This window comes from Natrix helvetica (genome assembly GCF_964273705.1).
Source record: "Natrix helvetica genome assembly, chromosome: 1".
Classification (NCBI taxonomy): Eukaryota; Metazoa; Chordata; class Lepidosauria; order Squamata; family Natricidae; genus Natrix; species Natrix helvetica.
This window is the reverse complement of record NC_138548.1, coordinates 89,581,918-89,600,140: the sequence shown is the minus strand read 5'-3', so window position 1 is coordinate 89,600,140 and position 18,223 is coordinate 89,581,918. Positions and strand designations below refer to the sequence as shown.

General features: G+C 39.7%; 1 protein-coding gene across 7 annotated transcripts in view; it reads right to left on the bottom strand.

Moving 5' to 3' along the window:
- Positions 1-18,223, bottom strand: part of SHANK2 (SH3 and multiple ankyrin repeat domains 2) — a 367,712-nt gene that overhangs the window by 314,281 nt on the left and 35,208 nt on the right. For all 7 annotated transcript variants that reach the window (XM_081934542.1, XM_081934546.1, XM_081934547.1 and 4 more), the window contains exons 3-6: positions 10,278-10,481; positions 4,358-4,429; positions 2,201-2,309; positions 1,908-2,059 (exon numbers count right to left, since the gene is read on the bottom strand). In XM_081934542.1, the coding sequence (XP_081790668.1) occupies positions 1,908-2,059; positions 2,201-2,309; positions 4,358-4,429; positions 10,278-10,481 (537 nt within the window). The remainder of the gene's footprint in view (positions 1-1,907; positions 2,060-2,200; positions 2,310-4,357; positions 4,430-10,277; positions 10,482-18,223) is intronic.

Sequence of the window (18,223 nt, the reverse complement as noted above, 5' to 3'; positions counted from 1 at the left end):
GTAGGTGAATAGATCATTATTTCTACACTTTATCCTTTTCAGTATAGTGAAAAATTGATCATGCAGCCCAATGAATCCTTATTTGAGAACATCCCTTAGAGAATATAGTGAACCATATAACTACATTGTTTGTTTCCTTTTGGTTAAGCAATTATCTGTTGACTAAATAGAATGATGGTTTTATAAATAATACTAATCCATAGATTATGGTTTGCAAACCATAATTTGCTGTATTCGCGCACTACACTAAGAAAAGTATACGTTTGTGTGCTCTGCAAAGCAAGTAAGTTTCCCATTGTTAAATACACAAAGGTATGAATAGCACGGCATGACTATTTACTTGGAAATACATTGCATTAAACCTAGAGGACTTTTGCTAGCTATTCTTTAGGATTAAAAAATCAGACTATAATAGTACGTCTTAGTAATGTCTGCAGAATCTTTCTTTTTCAAAGTCAAGAAACATCATGATGTACATAGGAAAGGGACAGGCTTGAATCATGCTATCAGAACTCCTGAATTTATTGGATCAATTATTCTTCATTCCCCCCTTTCCCCCAATGTGGGGCTACTGCTGGCAAGTATATTTTACTTAGAAAGTCTGATTTTTCCAATTGACAATAAAGACAAAGGGGAAAATTCATGCATTTCTTCTAGTCTCACCTTGTACATGTTTTTGTCACTACAGTGAAATTCATAGGGTTCTAATAATTCAGAATCTAATCTAGAATCTGTGTGTCAGGCCTGCAGAGGTTCCTTTAAGAATCTTTGGCCTGCCACACTTTCTTATAATTTCCTATGTGTTTCATTAGTGTAGTAATTAGGGGGGGGATAGAAAGGAGTAGGATTGTGGTATTTATTGTTGTCATTCTTTCTTAAAAGCCAAGGTCATCTTTTGTCTCCGCACCTCGACACCTGACCGGAAGCAGAGGGGTGTAGATACCAGCGTGGAAGATGATAATTGGAACATGTGATGAATTATGGGGTGTGGGGATAGAGATGAACTTTCAACTGGGTGAACCCACAGGATGTAAAATAGAGTTGAAATTTCATAGCACAATGCCAACATGTCTGTCTTATTAAATTGGAGCTTTAAGGATAACTGCCTTGGACAATGATTTAATTCTACATGATATTTGGAACACTGACACTGTGCTTGTATTACAAGCATAATATCTGTGCTTTCAAATTTACAAGGCAAAATTAATGATTATTAAAGAACAAGCAGAAGAAATATATTTGATTGAAACCACCTTGATGAATAACCTTTGAACTACAGATAGTCGTCGACTTACAACAGTTCATTTAGTGACAGTTTGAAGTTACAGTGGCACTGAAAAAAGTGGTTTATAACTGTTTTTACACTTATGACCATTGCAGCATCCCCAGGATCAAAATTTTGCAGGATCAAAATTCAGATGCTTGGCAACTGACTCATATTTATAATAGTTACACTGTCCCTGGAGTCATGCGATCACTTTTGCAACTTTCTGGCAAGCAAAGTCAATGAGGAAGCCAACTGTGTTACTAACTTAAAAACCACGGTGGTTCACTTAACAACTGTGAGAAGAAAGGTCATAAAATGGGGCAAAACTTCATTGAACAAATGATTTACTTAGCAAAAGGAATCCTGGGCTCAATTGCGGTTGTAAGTCAAAGACTACCTATAATCCATTTTCCTAAAGACCAATATTACACTGTGTGACAATTCACAAAGTAAAGCTTCCACATCCTTTTCCTTTTTACCAAATGAATTCTTCTTTGAAAATAAGTCTTGAAAGCCAAAAGCCAAAGATAGAAATCTTTGAGCAAATCTAGATTTAAAAACCCATTAAGCACACTGGAAATTAGCGCAGAACTCTTTACTTCTATTTCTTTTATTAAACAATAGGCCTTGTTCAATTTACCTTCAGGGTCAGTTGATTCTTGGCTCTAGCTGCTTTATGTAACGCTGTCATTCCATCTTTGGCTCTAAAATCTAAATGTGCACCTCCATTTTTTAGTGCTTTGATTACTTCTGCAGTTTTGCTAAGTTGAGCTGCCAGAGTTAGTGGTGTTTCTACAGCAAACAAGAATGAAAACAAACTGTCTAGAAGTCAACTATTAGGATTTTATTATGCATTTTCATCAATTTATGCATTTAACACTTTTCATTTTTAAATAAATACATGTCTTATTAAGAGCTTGGTTTAATTCATACCTCCACTTTCTAAGTCATGATAGTTAGGATCAAGTCCTCGGTCTAGCATCTTTATTAGTTTTTCAACTGAATGGTGATGAACAAGGTCCATAAATTTTCGAAAATTAGCCTGAAAGTATTAAATTGAAAAATATTTATTGTGGAATAAGCATTTCACTTAAGAGGGAAAAATGATAGATTTTTAGATACACAATCATGCATAAATATTGACAAAAATGTCCATATTCAATGTATCTTCTCACCTACTACTTATTTACCTCTGAAATATGAGTTCAGGGGAAAATTGCAAAGGAATATATTTCAAAAATTAAATTTATGCAATCCTGAATATATGTATTATTGAGATGTTGTAAATGCATAGACATGAAATGCTTTCCTGATTTACAATAGATATTAAGTTGTAAATTTCAAGTGAGGTGTATCTTAAATCTTACAAGACATTCCAGAAAGATTAGAATTATTTAACATGCAATCTAACAAATGCATGAGTTAATTACAATTGACCAAATTATAAGAGATAAAATTATTAATGGCTATCAGTTATAATGGCTACGTGCTCCTTGCAGAATTAGAAGCAAGATCCTATGGTAGTTGCTAAAAAAACAAGTCTGTAAAATGTCTATGTCTTGGAGGCCTCAACGAAGATTAGGATAATTTGCAAATAATAAACTAATCAATGCATATTGGGTTATTTATACAATATTTTATTTCCCTAATTTGTATAAATATTCCTCATTGTTATCCTCCTAAATATTTTATTTAAATTCTAGATCATTGCTGGGTATTTGACTGCTACAGCAATATTGTATCTAATTGAGATATTCCATGGTCATAGATTAACATTCATGTGTGTACAAATGTTAGCAGGAGAGTTCACTGACATTGCACACATGTAGAAAGAGGTGAGGCTTCAATCGACCGTTGTGACTACCATCTTGCCTTTTATGAGACTTTTATGAGGAACATCACCATCACAACAAAGTTGCAATTTACATTGTCATATGTCCTAATGAAAGTTTGTAACAGCAGTATTTGTGCAATGATGTCACCATGAGCATTATTGCACTTTGCTCCAGACGTTACTGTTAACATTATTTTCAACGTATAAGATAAGGACAGTGTTTTAGACAAAGCATGAGCAAAGAACCTGCCATACAGCCTTCTTGTTGTGGGTGCATCTTTCGGTTTTCAGAATTAAAATCTTATTCGTTAACTCTGAAGATCTCAAATGATTTGCTGCTCTTGCTGCCATCATCAAATTTCCTTTCTGATTTCTCTATGACTTTGAGATAACATGATCAGGTGAAGCGTGGGAAAAGGTATAGGATGATCAGTCACTTCTAACCCTAAACTCATTTCTATAAAATAATTTAAAATGAGTTATATTCAATATAATATTGAATTAATTTAATAATGAATTAAACAATAATAATGAATTAAATTTATACGCTGTCCAATTCCCAGTGACTTTTCATTATAAACTGGTTCATTAAGTATTTCACTGTATCTACAGAGTGTCAATACTTGCCGTTTCTGATGCTAAATATAGTTATATCTTTCTAATAGGTTCAAGAGTCTCCTAAAGTAGGCTCCTGTGATTTCTTGTTTTCCAAATGCTCTTCTCCTCAGTTCAATCCTCCCACAGCATTACCCTGCTTTGATTGGCAGTTGTATCACCCCATCATCGTATGTGTCTTGCACTAGCTCTCATAGCCCCTTTCCTTTGGCAAGACTAGTTTGTATTATATATCTACATGCGATAACTTTTTATGAACGAATCTGTACTATGGATGAGATCATTGGTCTTCTATATGTTCCAGTTCTTTTATTGTGAAAGCACTAATCTGGAATATAGTGCATGATCATACATTTGGGAAGATGTGGAGATGAGATATTGGAATTTCTTTTTTATCTGAGTTGAATATATGAAACTTATTTCTGAAGCTTCACAGTTCTAATGAGAAAATTTCTAAAAAGTTGTATTATACTTTCCATCCATATTTTGTCTGCACAAAGTCACATTCTAACTGTTCTGTTAGAACCTAGATTCTCGGAACATATTAAAATACATTGTTTTTATCTGTTTCCATTTAAAACAACCAAAAGTCTATAGTATATAATTAACATCAAAAGATTTTTGTTTGAACTTGGACTTACCTTATTGTGGAATTTGGCTACTTGTTTTTCATCAAGATTTGATTGTCTATAGACTCTTTTCTTGTAGCAAAACTGAAAAGTGGATAAAATGTGAGTAATACTTATTTTTTTAGATAATTATATCTAAAATAATTCAAATACTTATAAGAGATTTATAAAAAGAATCATAAAATTAAAATATCCAAGAAAACATTTAAATTTCTTTGACCTAGCTTTTGTATTAGCTGTTCTATGGAACCATGTACAGCAGCATTTTCTATGCTTACAGATATGTACAAAGACGACAGTTCATCTTCTTGCATTTTTTATCTGATTCTAAATTTTGGTGCATTAGTTAATAGAGGCAAAACAATAGGTTATTTCTGGAATCATAATCAGATTGTGTCTAGAGATGATCAGAGTTAGTACTTCAGTCCACAGTTTCAATTTGTAATGTTTCAGGTAATCACAATTTGTCAACTCATCTATTCACTAGATCAAAATTAAGCTTCCTTAACTATGTTTTTGGCTTAACATCACAGATCCTTTGCTTTGTTTACTTGTGAACAATATTTTTACTGATGATCTGATTGAAAATGTTCCTATCTTTTCACAAATTATAAATTCCTTTGTGGAAGATTTTTGTGCTCATGAAGAAGGAAGGAAGGAAGGAAGGAAGGAAGGAAGGAAGGAAGGAAGGAAGGAAGGCAGGCAGGCAGGCAGGCAGGCAGGCAGGCAGGCAGGCAGGCAGGCTGCAGTAACATGTAGCATATTGACTGAGCTTGTTTTCAGCTTCCAGAAACTGTTTGCCAAATAAGCAAAAAGTTTAACTACATTTGGTTTACTTTAGAAACTGAAGTTTCTATACTGTGAGCCATAGAAAATCTATTTCTGCTCAGAAGGAAGCAAAGGAGCTACAGAGGAATTACAAATTAGCATTGTTCGGGAGTCACAAAGTGGAGATCAAACATTTTAAAATATATTTGCCAAAATCACATCAATTCCAGTGGAGATGAAATATTTTAAGTAACTACTGCGGGTATCACCTGGTATGCAGGAATTACCCTGGAAACTGGATGAAGAGTTTCTATTTGGGAAATGGTCAGATGAAGGGGGCAGGGGAAAGCCCACAACTGAATAATGAGCAGAGAAATAAATTTTAAAATGAGCCCACAAGAGCCTACAGCAAGAGGCTCTGAAGGGAAACACCCCCTTAAGAGTATATAGGTGATAGCAGGAGAATTTGTACTTTCATACTTGCAAGATTCTGTTAATGTAGCTTTACATTAAAGTGGAATTAGTTTATCTGGTCATGTTTCCCGCCCTGCCTACCTGGTGAGGCTCACATGATCTTTTTCTCTGTACAAAATTAATTTGTATTGCCCATTTCCATTCATTGCCCAATTTGTTTTCTCCTTTCTTTGCAGATTAATTTTTGTGATAGTTGCCAAAGGGCACAGCCTAATGAATTATGGATGATAGTTGAGTGAACAATTCTGTAACATTGTTCAGGCATTTACCCTATTCTTTTAATATACCAGGAATCACTGAGGAAAAGCCCTATTATAGTTTTTGCTATAATTTATTTATTTATTTATTTATTTAAACTTATTAGTCGCCCCCTCTCCCCACAGGGACTTGGGGCAACGTACACAAGCAACAATCAGCACAATATCGTACAGAGGAGGTAAAAAATAAATAAATAATTACAATACTAAAAAAAGTTAAAACCCCAATAACATTAATAGTTTAAAAACTAAAATTAACAATTAAATATGACCTAGGGGTGGAAAAGTTGTCGAGTTATGCCAGGCCGGCTAGCCGAAACAGGTGGGTCTTCAGTTTACTACGGAAGGAGCAGAGATCGGTTGTTGTTCTGATGTCTGGGGGGAGGTCATTCCAAAGGGTAGGGCCCGCCACAGAGAAGGACCTACTCCTGGGCACCACCCTCTGACAATCTCTAGAGGACGGCACCCGGAGGAGACCCTCTCTGTGTGAGCGAATGGGCCGCAGGGATGTATGGGGCAGGACACGATCCCGCAGGTAACTAGGCCCTATGCCATGGAGCGCTTTGAAGATGGTAACTAACACCTTGAAGCGCACCCGGTAGGCCACAGGAAGCCAGTGCAGCTCGCGCAGCAGCGGTGTTATATGGGAGAACCTCGATCTCCCCATAATTACCCGCGCGGCTGCATTCTGGACCAACTGCAGTCTCCGGGTGCACCTCAAGGGGAGCCCCATGTAGAGAGCATTACAGTAGTCCAGGTGAGACGTCACCAGCGCGTGAGTGACTGTGTGCAAGGCCTCCCGGTCCAAAAGGGGTCGCAATTGGCACACCAGGCGAACCTGGTGGAACGTCCCCCTCGCCACGGCTGCCACATGATCTTCCATAGCCAGCCGGGCATCAAGGAGGATGCCCAAATTGCGTGCCCGTTCCACCGGGGCTAATTGTTCATCCCCGATGGCCAGCGATGGAATGTGCTGGTTGTACCGGGGTGCCGGAAGCCACAGCCACTCTGTCTTGGAGGGGTTGAGCCTGAGCCTGTTGTCACCCATCCAGACCCGCACGGCTTCCAGACAACGGGACATCACTTCAACAGCCTCGTTGGGGTGGTTTGGGGTGGAAATATACAGCTGAGTGTCATCAGCGTACAGGTGATATCTCACCCCAAAACCACGGATGATCTCGCCCAGCGGTTTCATATATGTGTTGAACAGGAGAGGCGAGAGGATCGACCCCTGTGGGACCCCACAAGTAAGGGGCCTCGGGGTCGACCTCTGCTCCCCTGTCAACACACATTGCATCCGGCCAGAGAGGTAGGAGCGGAACCACCGCAATATGGTGCCCCCGATCCCCAACCCCTCCAGACGGCGCAATAGGATACCATGGTCGATGGTATCGAAAGCCGCCGAGAGGTCTAATAGGACAAGGATGGAGGAACAACCCCCATCCTTTGCCCTCCAGAGATCATCCACCAACACGACCAAGGCTGTCTCCGTGCTGTGACCGGGCCGGAAGCCGGACTGGCGCGGGTCTAGATAATCATCTTCCTCCAGGTGGCGCAGGAACTGCTGAGCCACCACACTCTCAACAACCTTCGCTAAAAAAGGAAGGTTGGAGACCGGACGATAATTTGCTAGCTCCATTGGGTCCAGAGAAGGCTTCTTGAGCAGGGGTCTCACCACCGTCTCTTTCAAGGCGGTTGGTAAAAGGCCCTCACCCAACGAAGCGTTCACCAGTCCCAGTAGCCAGCCTCGTGAACCCTCCCAGGAAGCCAGTACCAACCAGGAGGGACACGGGTCCAGTAAACATCTGGTGGCTCACAGTCGCCCGCGCAACCTGTCCAAATCTTCGGTGACAACAGGGTCAAACTCCTCCCAGCGTGGAATCTCAAGACTAGCCTCGGACGCCCCCTCTGGAGCACTGGAGTGGGTCCACCCCCTCCGGATCTGATCAATTTTATCCTGCAGGTATTCCCCAAACTCCTCTGCCCTGCCCTGCAATGGGGGGTCCCGCTGTCCCTGCGAAAGCAGGGAGCGGGTCACCCGAAACAGGGCAGCAGGGCGGTTCTCTGCGGACGCTATAATGGACTACATCCCCAAATTTTCTCAGTCAGTCTATAAACTTTTCCTATTGAATCCCTATTAAAATGAATATAATTGAGAAGTGGAGCTTGAAATTCAGGCATTCAATTTCAAATAGCTAATCCTTTAGTCTAAACATGTTTTTGTTCTATTCAGTCAAATTAACTAGATTGGATTGTTGAATGTTACATTCATTTCATTCATTTCATTCTTCCATTCCTCTTTAGACAGTGATTGCAATGTTCTTTCAGTTTCTGATTACAATCAAGAAAAAGTAGCATTGATAGACAGCAAATAGTTCTATGAGAAATAATTCAAAAATCCAATAGACTTGTGGCCAAAGAATCAAAGTCTATCAAAACGTCCAAATCAAAGATGAAAACATAGTAAGAACTTAGAATATCTCTAAGAGCATATCTCTATAACCCACTCTAATTTCCACTTAATTATGGGAAACAATTGGTGCACATACAGTAATATTACTAACTGTAACTATGATAAATCTCAGTTTTATACAAATATAATTATTCTTATTACCGTATCTTATTTAATACCATGCATTCAACGATACAATAGTAACATTTTCAGAAATATCTCTGGTATTCTTACAGATGAAGATAAAAGTCACAACATTTGTACAAGTTATAATTTGAATATTATAATATAGTTATAATGCAGTGAAACATTATCTATGCTCTGCTCTTACTTTCATAATCAGCCATAAAAATAAAATTGGAATACATAGACTCAATAATTCAGTGTCTTAGAAGTTTTATAATACCTATGGCTATCTACAAAAATTAAATAAAGGCAGTACTTGATTTACAACTTTTTAATAACATCCCAGAATCACGATGGCCTCAGAAAGATGCTTTACAGCACACAAAGCACTTCTAGCCATTGCAAAATGCTGCGCTACCACCCCTGTGGACAAATGATTGTGATTTGGGTGCTTGGCAACCAGTCTGCACTTACAACCCATTGCCAAGGACCCTGCAATAATGTGACTCCCATTTTCGATCTTCTCTATTGACTTCACCAGAAATTAAATGGGGAAGCAGGAAGAGAAAGTTTTGAGTTGCTGCCTGCCAACAGGACTGCCTCTTGTCTCTGAGGACTGGCTGAAAGAGCTGCCTTTCAAAGGGAGACGAACTCCTTCTGTGAGATTAAATCCTGAAGATTTTAGATCCATGTTTGCATCCCACCAAAGGAATTCATTTTCATGTACAGAAGTGAGCTGAACTCTTTGAACAGGCAACTCTTTCAGCCAGTTCCCAGAGATAAGTGGGAGCCAAAATCCAAGCAAAGAATGTACAGCAACTGCAGTAAGGTGAGGAGGACCAGGGACCTCAGACAGTGGGGGAAGCCAATATAGGCCACATATGGGCTCAGAGGCTGAAAATTCTGCTTGAATTTCAGCAGGGATATTGTTCAGCTCCTAAGTAGAGGCTCTCAGGGTTTCCTCACCCCTGGGAGGTATCCCTTATCTGGGACTCCATCTGCTTAACAACCTACCTGCTGGGTTTAAGCAAAGCAATCATATGGGCAGTCATGTGACCTCTCACTTAACAATCATTTCACTCAATGACCAAGATTCTGGTTCTAATTGTAGTCATAAGGTGAGGATACCTATATTCCCTTTGAACCAAGAGGTTAATAATCACACAGCACTGTACATCATCCCTCCGAAAATTAGATTGGCCCCCATTCTAACATTCTTCCGGAAGGCCCTGAAGACATGGTTCTGCCAGCGGGCCTGGGGAACCCAGAGCAGGATGGAGCCCATTAAATGGCTGGAATGAATGTGTGTGGTCATCGGGAGGTGGTGGTGGTGGTTATTATTTTATTATTTTTATTATTTTTGTTTTATTTCTTTTATATTTTATATGTCCTGTAAGCCACCTGGAGTCGCCATGTGTTCTAAATAAATAAATTACTATAAGAGCATTAAACATGTAATTGTTATCACAGTGATTTCCAAATTGTAGTCTGTGAGGGAAATGTGGGGTTATCAAATATAATTAAATAAAATACAAATATTCTTGAGGCTTATCAGAAAGAATAGATTTAATGGAATGGAAATGTTAGTGGAACCCAGTCCTGGAGTTAGATTAAAATAGTTGTTCTGACCCTTATTTACATTTTTATTTATTTATTATGCCTTTTAGCAAGGTTTCCACAGTGGCAAAATATTTTGCCCAAAATTCCCCAAAACTTAAACACAGCCCTTACAGGGAATATGTAGCTGCCAATCCTCAAACTATAAATGGTTTCTTTGTCTGTACCACTAGATTGTTAAAATTATAACTGCTCATTAGTATTTAAACTTGAAATAAAGTTTTTTTTAAAAAAATACCTCTAAGGATGGAACACCCTTGTTGATATTTTGTGGATATTCCATAAGAAGACGTTCTTCATCCAAAAATTTCCCTTCTCTCCCATTGTTTGCTGGTTGGAATAGGCCATAATTGAGAACATCTTTCAAACTTTGACTCAATGTACAAAGAATTTGTTGTTTTGCAACCCATACAGAAGCCTCAGGATTAAATCGAAGACACTTCTGTAAAGAAAAAAAGAGAACACACACAACAATTTTTATATCTATATCAGCAATTCTATACCAGATAAACAGTTAATTTTATTATTTAATGCACATATTACCTATATATAATTTTGGTCATTTCCACTATATGCTATTAATTCAACTAATTATAGTACATATTATACTAATTATAGTATATATAACTAATCAAGTATAATGGCATTGTATTAACCTTTGCTGAAGAAATCTGAATTTAAATACATCACAAACCTTATTAGATACTATAAAAGGAGTGTAGCAATTTATCTGATACAACCTTATGCTTTTCCTCATAGATAAATGCAACTGAATTCAGTTGGACATAGCACGAGGAAGATAAACATAAAATTCAAATCTACACCTCATTCAATAAACTTAATTTGAATCAAGATTTAGTTCAGAGTCAAATAAAATTCTGGATCCTTGGAAAAAATGGCTTCAAATGGGAGATGTTTTTTGTGCTACTACACAAAATATATAATGGATTGAAGTTAATTCTGTTATCCAAAGCCAAAGAGGATCCAACAATTTGGAATTTCAATGCCAATAGAGGTCAAACTTGTCCATCCCAAATCTGTCTGATTCATATTTCTAAATAGGTATCCTAATGAAAGAGAATATTTGTAGCTCATGCTTGAAATGATGGGTCCTTGGTACTCTCTGAGCTTCCTTGTTTTTTTGCAGATATTTTGTTACCCAAATAGCACTAGCACTGATGATGTTACCTAGTTTGGTTAATGAAACATCTGGAAGAAAACAAGCTAGCTCAGAGAGCACCAAGGACCCCTCAAATAAGTACCCCTTAAAACTTAGTTTAGGGAATAGATTGCAACAGAATATTGGATTTTAAAAAAAAGTTATGCAAATTATTGTTCTTGCTTGAAGAACCATGACAGGAAAATTATGTGACTATTACATTCCCAGTGTGCTCACTGCTCAGTGCATGCTGAATTTTAATATACTGCTTAGAAAACCTACCTTCTTTTTGAAAATTAAGTACACCTCATTGAGCAATATTTGATGTATAATAGGAAAACCAGAGTAGATCAAGTTAATTTGGTACTGACTAAACATATTTAAATTGGGAACCAAAGCTGTAAATGGGCAAATTATTACCAAGTAATTCTAATAGCCTATATCAGCAAACTGCTAGCTCACAAACAGTTTTAACCAACAGGCAGAATCAAGTTAATGTTTTTTCACACAATACATCATGCCAAAACCAGAATAAATACACCATGAAGTTAGCATTACAGGCAGTCACATATATTATGTTCAAGGAGATGAAGGCTAACTGCATAAGTTCCCAAATTTCTTTTCAGAAGATTCTATGACCATGAAAAGTTAGCTAATTATTTACAAAGCTAAAACTGAAGCATTATTAGCAAAGATTTGACAAGAAAGCCCCTTAGGTTAATAATCCCAAAATTATTATTTATTTATGATGAGAACATGACAAGAGTAAACAGATACCAGATGTAAACCTCTTGGGCTTCATGGTCCTGATAAACAGATTCGTATAAAATCAAATCCTAAAATAATGTCATATTTACCAAATATTAATCAGTGAGATGATGATTAATACATAGTATTAATCAACCATTTCAGAAAATTGTAAAACCACAGCATTTAAAGCTGTCATAAAAATAGAGTGTATCAAGCATTTATATTACAAATTTGGTAGAATGACATAAAAACTAAACCAGCTGTTTTCTGAGAATGTGATGCAAAATTTCCACAGGTGGGTCACATCGCTCAGAATCCCAGCTGCCATGACATCACCAAGGATAGACTGCCTCCATTTATCCCCCCATGTCTCAGCAACATCTCTGAGGTACAGTATGTGCTGTGAGTTGAAAGCATTTGGAAGTTTCTGATCTAAAGTATTAAGCAGAAATTAACTTGGATTAATCTCTATTTTTAAAAAAACAAATAATAAAGTCTGGGCCAAGTTAAGATGTCTTTATTCCCAAGGAAATGTTTTCATAGAATTTATATTAAACATAAATATATAAATATATGATCTATTTATATCAATAGATTTGAGGGATTAGATTTTTGTAAAAAAAAGTAATATACAGTACAGGGGATTATATACGTACTTATTCGGCATCACCTATATTAAACCTTTGAAAGACTAATCAGGAAGTATCCCTAAAAATAAAAGTAGCATTTATAAGATCATACACTAGCTGGATACCCGTGCTCCACTATGAAACTATGTGATCGGACTTGATAAATTGACACTTTCCACTTGAAAATTATTGAGTAGTTACGACTGGCCTATCCTCTCTCCTTCTCTCTCTCAGGCTGGCCCCATTGATCCTCTCCTATCCCCTTCTCTCCCTCAGGTTTGCCCCACAGAGGCCTCTCCTATCTTATCCCCCTCTCTCCTTCAGTCTAACTCCTTAGCATCAGAGCATTTTTCAGGTGGGGAGAAGGAGTAGAATGTCTAAACTGCCAGCCAGCAGGCCAGATGAGTCATGGGCTGGTCACGCCCATGCCCAAATGGCAGTTGGAACAGAGTGTTAGGGTTCTAAATACCATGCAGAAATAAATCATTGTCCAAGGCAAAACATCCTTAATGGTGCAATTTATTCCGCAGGCATGTTAGTACGGCTATGGAATTTCAACTCTGAATTACATCCTGTAAGTTCACCTAGTTGAAAGTTCATGATATCTCCCCACACCCACAAATCCATCACATGTTCCAATCATCATCTTCCACGCTGGCATGTACACCCATCTTCTTCCGGCCAGGTGTCGAGGTGCTGAGACAAAAGATGACCTTGGCTTCTACAAAAGAATGTCAACAATCCATTCTACAATCCTACTCCTTTCTATTCCCCCCTCCCAACTACTACACTATTGAAACAGCATAGAAAATTATAAGAAAGTGTGGCAGGCCAAAGATCCTAAAAAGAACATAACTACAGGCCTGACAGGCGGCCTCTCCTCAAAAGAAAAACGTTTCCTGCAAAGAGAATAACATAAAAGTTAACATAACAAAATTAACCACCTTTTCTCCACCCAGGGGAACCCCTTGACTTCTCGGGAAACTTCCCATTGACTTGCTTTCCTAACTTCTCCACTTTTAGGTTCCCACTGTTCACCCAATTAGCTTCAGACCAAGGGTAACCCTTCCAATGCACTAAGTACTGTAAGCAACCCCTATTCAGCCTGAAATCTACAATTTTTTCCACCTCAGATTGTGTTTCCCCTTCCATCACTAAAGGAGGAGATTGAGCTTGGGTGGATGCTCTTCTGTTAGACCCAATTACTGGTTTCAACAAGCTACAATGAAATTCTGGGTCAATTTCCCCTAGACTTCTGGGTAGACTGAGTTGAACTGTAACTGAGTTAACTATCTTCACTATTGGGAATGGACCTAGAAATTTTGGACCCAATTCCTTGCTAAGCATTTCTAATCTTATGTATTTGGTAGATAGAAAAACATTGTCCCCCACACGGTAGGGGTTTAGGAGTGAGCGATGTTGATCATCTTGCTTCTGGTAGGCTTCTGCCGCAACTGCTAGAGCCTTCTTCGTATTCTCCCATCCTTTCTTTAGCATGTCTGTCCATTCACTCAAAGACATGAAAGAAGGAGGTTCTCTAGGCAACTCAGGCATGGCAACAACTTCCATGCCACTGGTAATCTGGAAACCTGCTAATCCTCTGCTGCTGTGGACCGCATCGTTGTACGCCACTTCGGCGACGGGTAGCAAGTCCGACCAGTTGTCGTGCTGATAGTCCACAAAACACCTGATGTATTGTTCCACCACTGCATTGGCTCCCTCTGCTGCACCGTTCATGCTGGGATGAACCTCTGAGCTCAGTTCTTGTGTGGACCCAATAGATCTCAGGACCTCTCTCCAGAACTTGGCTGTGAACTGGACTCCGCGGTCTGAAATGATCCTCTTGGGTACTCCATGCAGGCGATAAATGTGTTTCACAAACATTTTCGCTAATTCGTTTGCGGATGGCAATCCTGGGCAAGCAATGAAGTGTGCCTGCTTAGAAAACAAATCAATAACAGTCCAAATTACTTTATGCCCACTGCTGTCTGGGAGTTCCATGATGAGGTCCATTGCGACCTCTTCCCATGGCCGTTTAGGGCTCTCTGCTGCAGGTGCTGTAGGTTCTGGGCTCTTGGATTCAATCATCCACGGCTGGCCTTGTTCCTCCTCCGAGGCCTCCCCCTTAGTTGGACTCTTTGTCACCTTAAGTTGGGGATCCTCCTCCGGAGATTGTTTGCCCTTTTCCTCTTCCAAGGTCTCCCTCTTGGTAGGACACTTCGTCACTTTAAGTTGGGGATCCTCTTCCAGAGGTTGTTGGACCAGATGACTTTTCTGTGCAGGCATCTGGGGCCCTCTCTTTACCACCATGGCGACTGGTACACACATTTGTTCTTCGGCAATTCCCTCCTCCGAGGCCTCCCCCTTGGTAGGACTCTTCGCCACCTGAAGTTGGGGATCCTCTTCCAGAGGTCGTTTAGGCTTTTCCCCCTCCGAGGCCTCCCCCTTAGTTGGACTCTTTGTCACCTTAAGTTGGGGATCCTCCTCCGGAGATTGTCTGCCCTTTTCCTCTTCCGAGGCCTCCCCCTTGGTAGGACACTTCCTCACCTTAAGTTGGGGATCCTCTTCCAGAGGTTGTTGGCCCAGATGACTCTTCTGTGGTGGCATCTGGGACCCTCTCTTTACCGCCATGGTGGTTGGTGCGCACGTTTGTGGCATTGGGGCTGGAGCCAAGCACTCTGACGCTCTGTGGCCAAGTTGACAACAATGGTGGCATTTAATTGGGCCCCACGAGGAATGGAACCTAGTTACATCTCTAAACTCAGGAACCGTTTCATCACACTGCCTTGCTCTCCAACTTGCAGCTGCCCCCTTGGTAAACCCTTCTTCCATGGTGGAGATTGCTTCTCTGTAGGAAGGTGGAGTAAGAACCTTTTGGGGCATTGCAGATGCACCTTGTCCCGCTTCCCATCTTGCAGGCCTGGCTTTGGTAATCCCTTCTTCCATGTTGGTGATTGCTACTCTGTAGGAAGGTGGGGTAAGAACCACTTGGGGCCTTGCAGGCGCACATTTTCCCGCCATCCACAATGCAGGCCTCTGTTTGGTAATCCCTTCTTCCATGGAGATTTCTTCTCTGTAGGAAGGTCTGGTAAGAACCTTTTTGGGCCTTGCAGGGGAGACTGGAACCGGTGGGGAGGTCAATCCCTCGGTTGGCCACTGCCCAGCTATCTGCCATGGTGCCATCTGCTGAGGGAGGGCAGGTGCCCACTGGCATCCCTCCCATCCATGACCTGGGGTTAAGACCCATCCCGGGGTTGCCTGCTTCACAGGTTGCAGCTCAACCATTGATGGCTGGCTAAGGGGTTTTACGTGCCAAGGACCCTCCTGCTGGCTTGGAGGAGTTATGGGCCAAGTAGGTGCCCTCTGCTGGCTTGGAGCATTTCCCCATGCTGATGGCAAAGGAGTTTGTAAGTAGCATCTCTTCCATCCAAGTCCTGGGAGGAAAGCCCAATTTACTGCCCAATTTGCTTCATTTACTGGTTGCAGCCCCATTTGTGGTGGCTTGCAAGTGACAGATGCTGGAAAAATTCCTTCTTCCTGCCTCCTTTGAAATTCCCATTTTGAAAGGGAATCTTTCTTCCAGCTAGTTGCATGGTGATAAGCCATTTTATTTATTGCCGTCTGGAAGGAGCCCAAACCTCCGTTCTAAGGGTGTTTTTTTTCCAATCTTGCTTCTAAGCTGGGGGGGAAGGAGGGGGAGCATGCACTCACAGTTTGCTGAAGAAGTTTTCTGAGATTTCCTTCGTCTTGTCGCGTCTCCTCCTGCATTCCTCCAGATGCAATTAAACTGGAAACAGCATTCCATTGCCTTTGAAGTTCCGTACTCCTCTTCTTATCACCAAAAGCTTCTCATTTATTCTTCGCTGATATTTACGCTGTCCCGGTCAGCATTGGGAATGCCGAGACCCACATCACCAGATCTTCCATCACCAGCCCTTCCCCCTTGATAAGGGGAGGGAGCTAGTGAAATATTTTTAAAGTAGAGAGTTGAAATAATGTTAGGGTTCTAAATACCATGCAGAAATAAATCATTGTCCAAGGCAAAACATCCTTAATGGTGCAATTTATTCCGCAGGCATGTTAGTACGGCTATGGAATTTCAACTCTGAATTACATCCTGTAAGTTCACCTAGTTGAAAGTTCATGATATCTCCCCACACCCACAAATCCATCACATGTTCCAATCATCATCTTCCATGCTGGCATGTACACCCATCTTCTTCCGGCCAGGTGTCGAGGTGCTGAGACAAAAGATGACCTTGGCTTCTACAAAAGAATGTCAACAATCCATTCTACAATCCTACTCCTTTCTATTCCCCCCTCCCAACTACTACACTATTGAAACAGCATAGAAAATTATAAGAAAGTGTGGCAGGCCAAAGATCCTAAAAAGAACATAACTACAGGCCTGACACAGAGTTCTTTTCAGGTGGGGAGGGCGAGTAGAATGTCTAACTCCTTAGCATCAGAGCATTTTTCAGGTGGGGAGAAGGAGTAGAATGTCTAAACTGCCAGCCAGCAGGCCAGATGAGTCATGGGCTGGTCACGCCCATGCCCAAATGGCAGTTGGAACAGAGTTCTTTTCATGTGGGGAGGGGGAGTAGAATGTCTAAGTCCTTAGCATCAGAGCATGTTAATAAAAATATAATATCATATCATACTAATGATATGATGATCATTTCAAAAAATCCTTTCTTACTAAGCACCTAGAATCCAAGAGGAACATACGTGCTAAATTTCAAGTTTATAGGCTTTACGGTTCTGGAGATTTCGTGATGATACATGAGTGGCATTTCGCTTTGTGTGTGTGTGTGTGTGTGTGTGTGTAATCAGTCTGAACTGCTCAAAGTGAAATAGTTCTGTAAGTTGAGCAGAGAATTTTTCTGTATTAATAAACAGTATTAGTACTTTACTGAGGAAAAAAGATGTCACTAAGGATCAGTTTTTTAAGTATGCTCAAAATTTAAACATGTTTAAGCAAAAGTAAATTTCATTTTAAATAAAGAAATATATGACTGGATCCACAGGAAGTACAAACTAAAGTTCTGTCAGAGGATGGAAACACTTTTCATAGTCTTCCACCATAAAGCACAACACGGAGGGTTTGTCCTTCCATCTCAAACCCTTTCAATGAGTTTTGTGTAATAGGAAAGTGACAACTGAAAATCACTTTGGATTACAAAATTATTTTCATCTTGGTGTATATTTTAGAGGACCATAATTCATTTTTAAATACATAAGCTATTTAATAAAGTATGAATGTACTTACAGGTACATATTCTTTCATGTAATAGCTCTATCCAAGATAATGCTCTTAGCTACAAACTAGAAGTATTTGTTTTCTATGAAAAATAAACATGCAGGTTTGCAAGCCATGTGGAGAATAAGATTATGTCAACTAGCATTCATGGAAGATGTTCTCTAGTATCAGTGAACATGCCAATAAAGAAGGGTGAAATTATTTTGAGCATTTTATATACTAACATTCAAAAGGGAGTTTAAAAAAATAACTAAGCAAATTGTTTGTATTGCTTGAAGAACAACTGTGACAGGAAAATTATGTGGCTATTAAATTCCCAGTTGACTAACTGCTCAGTGCATACTGAATTTTAATATACTTAGAAAACATACCATCTTTTTAAAGAT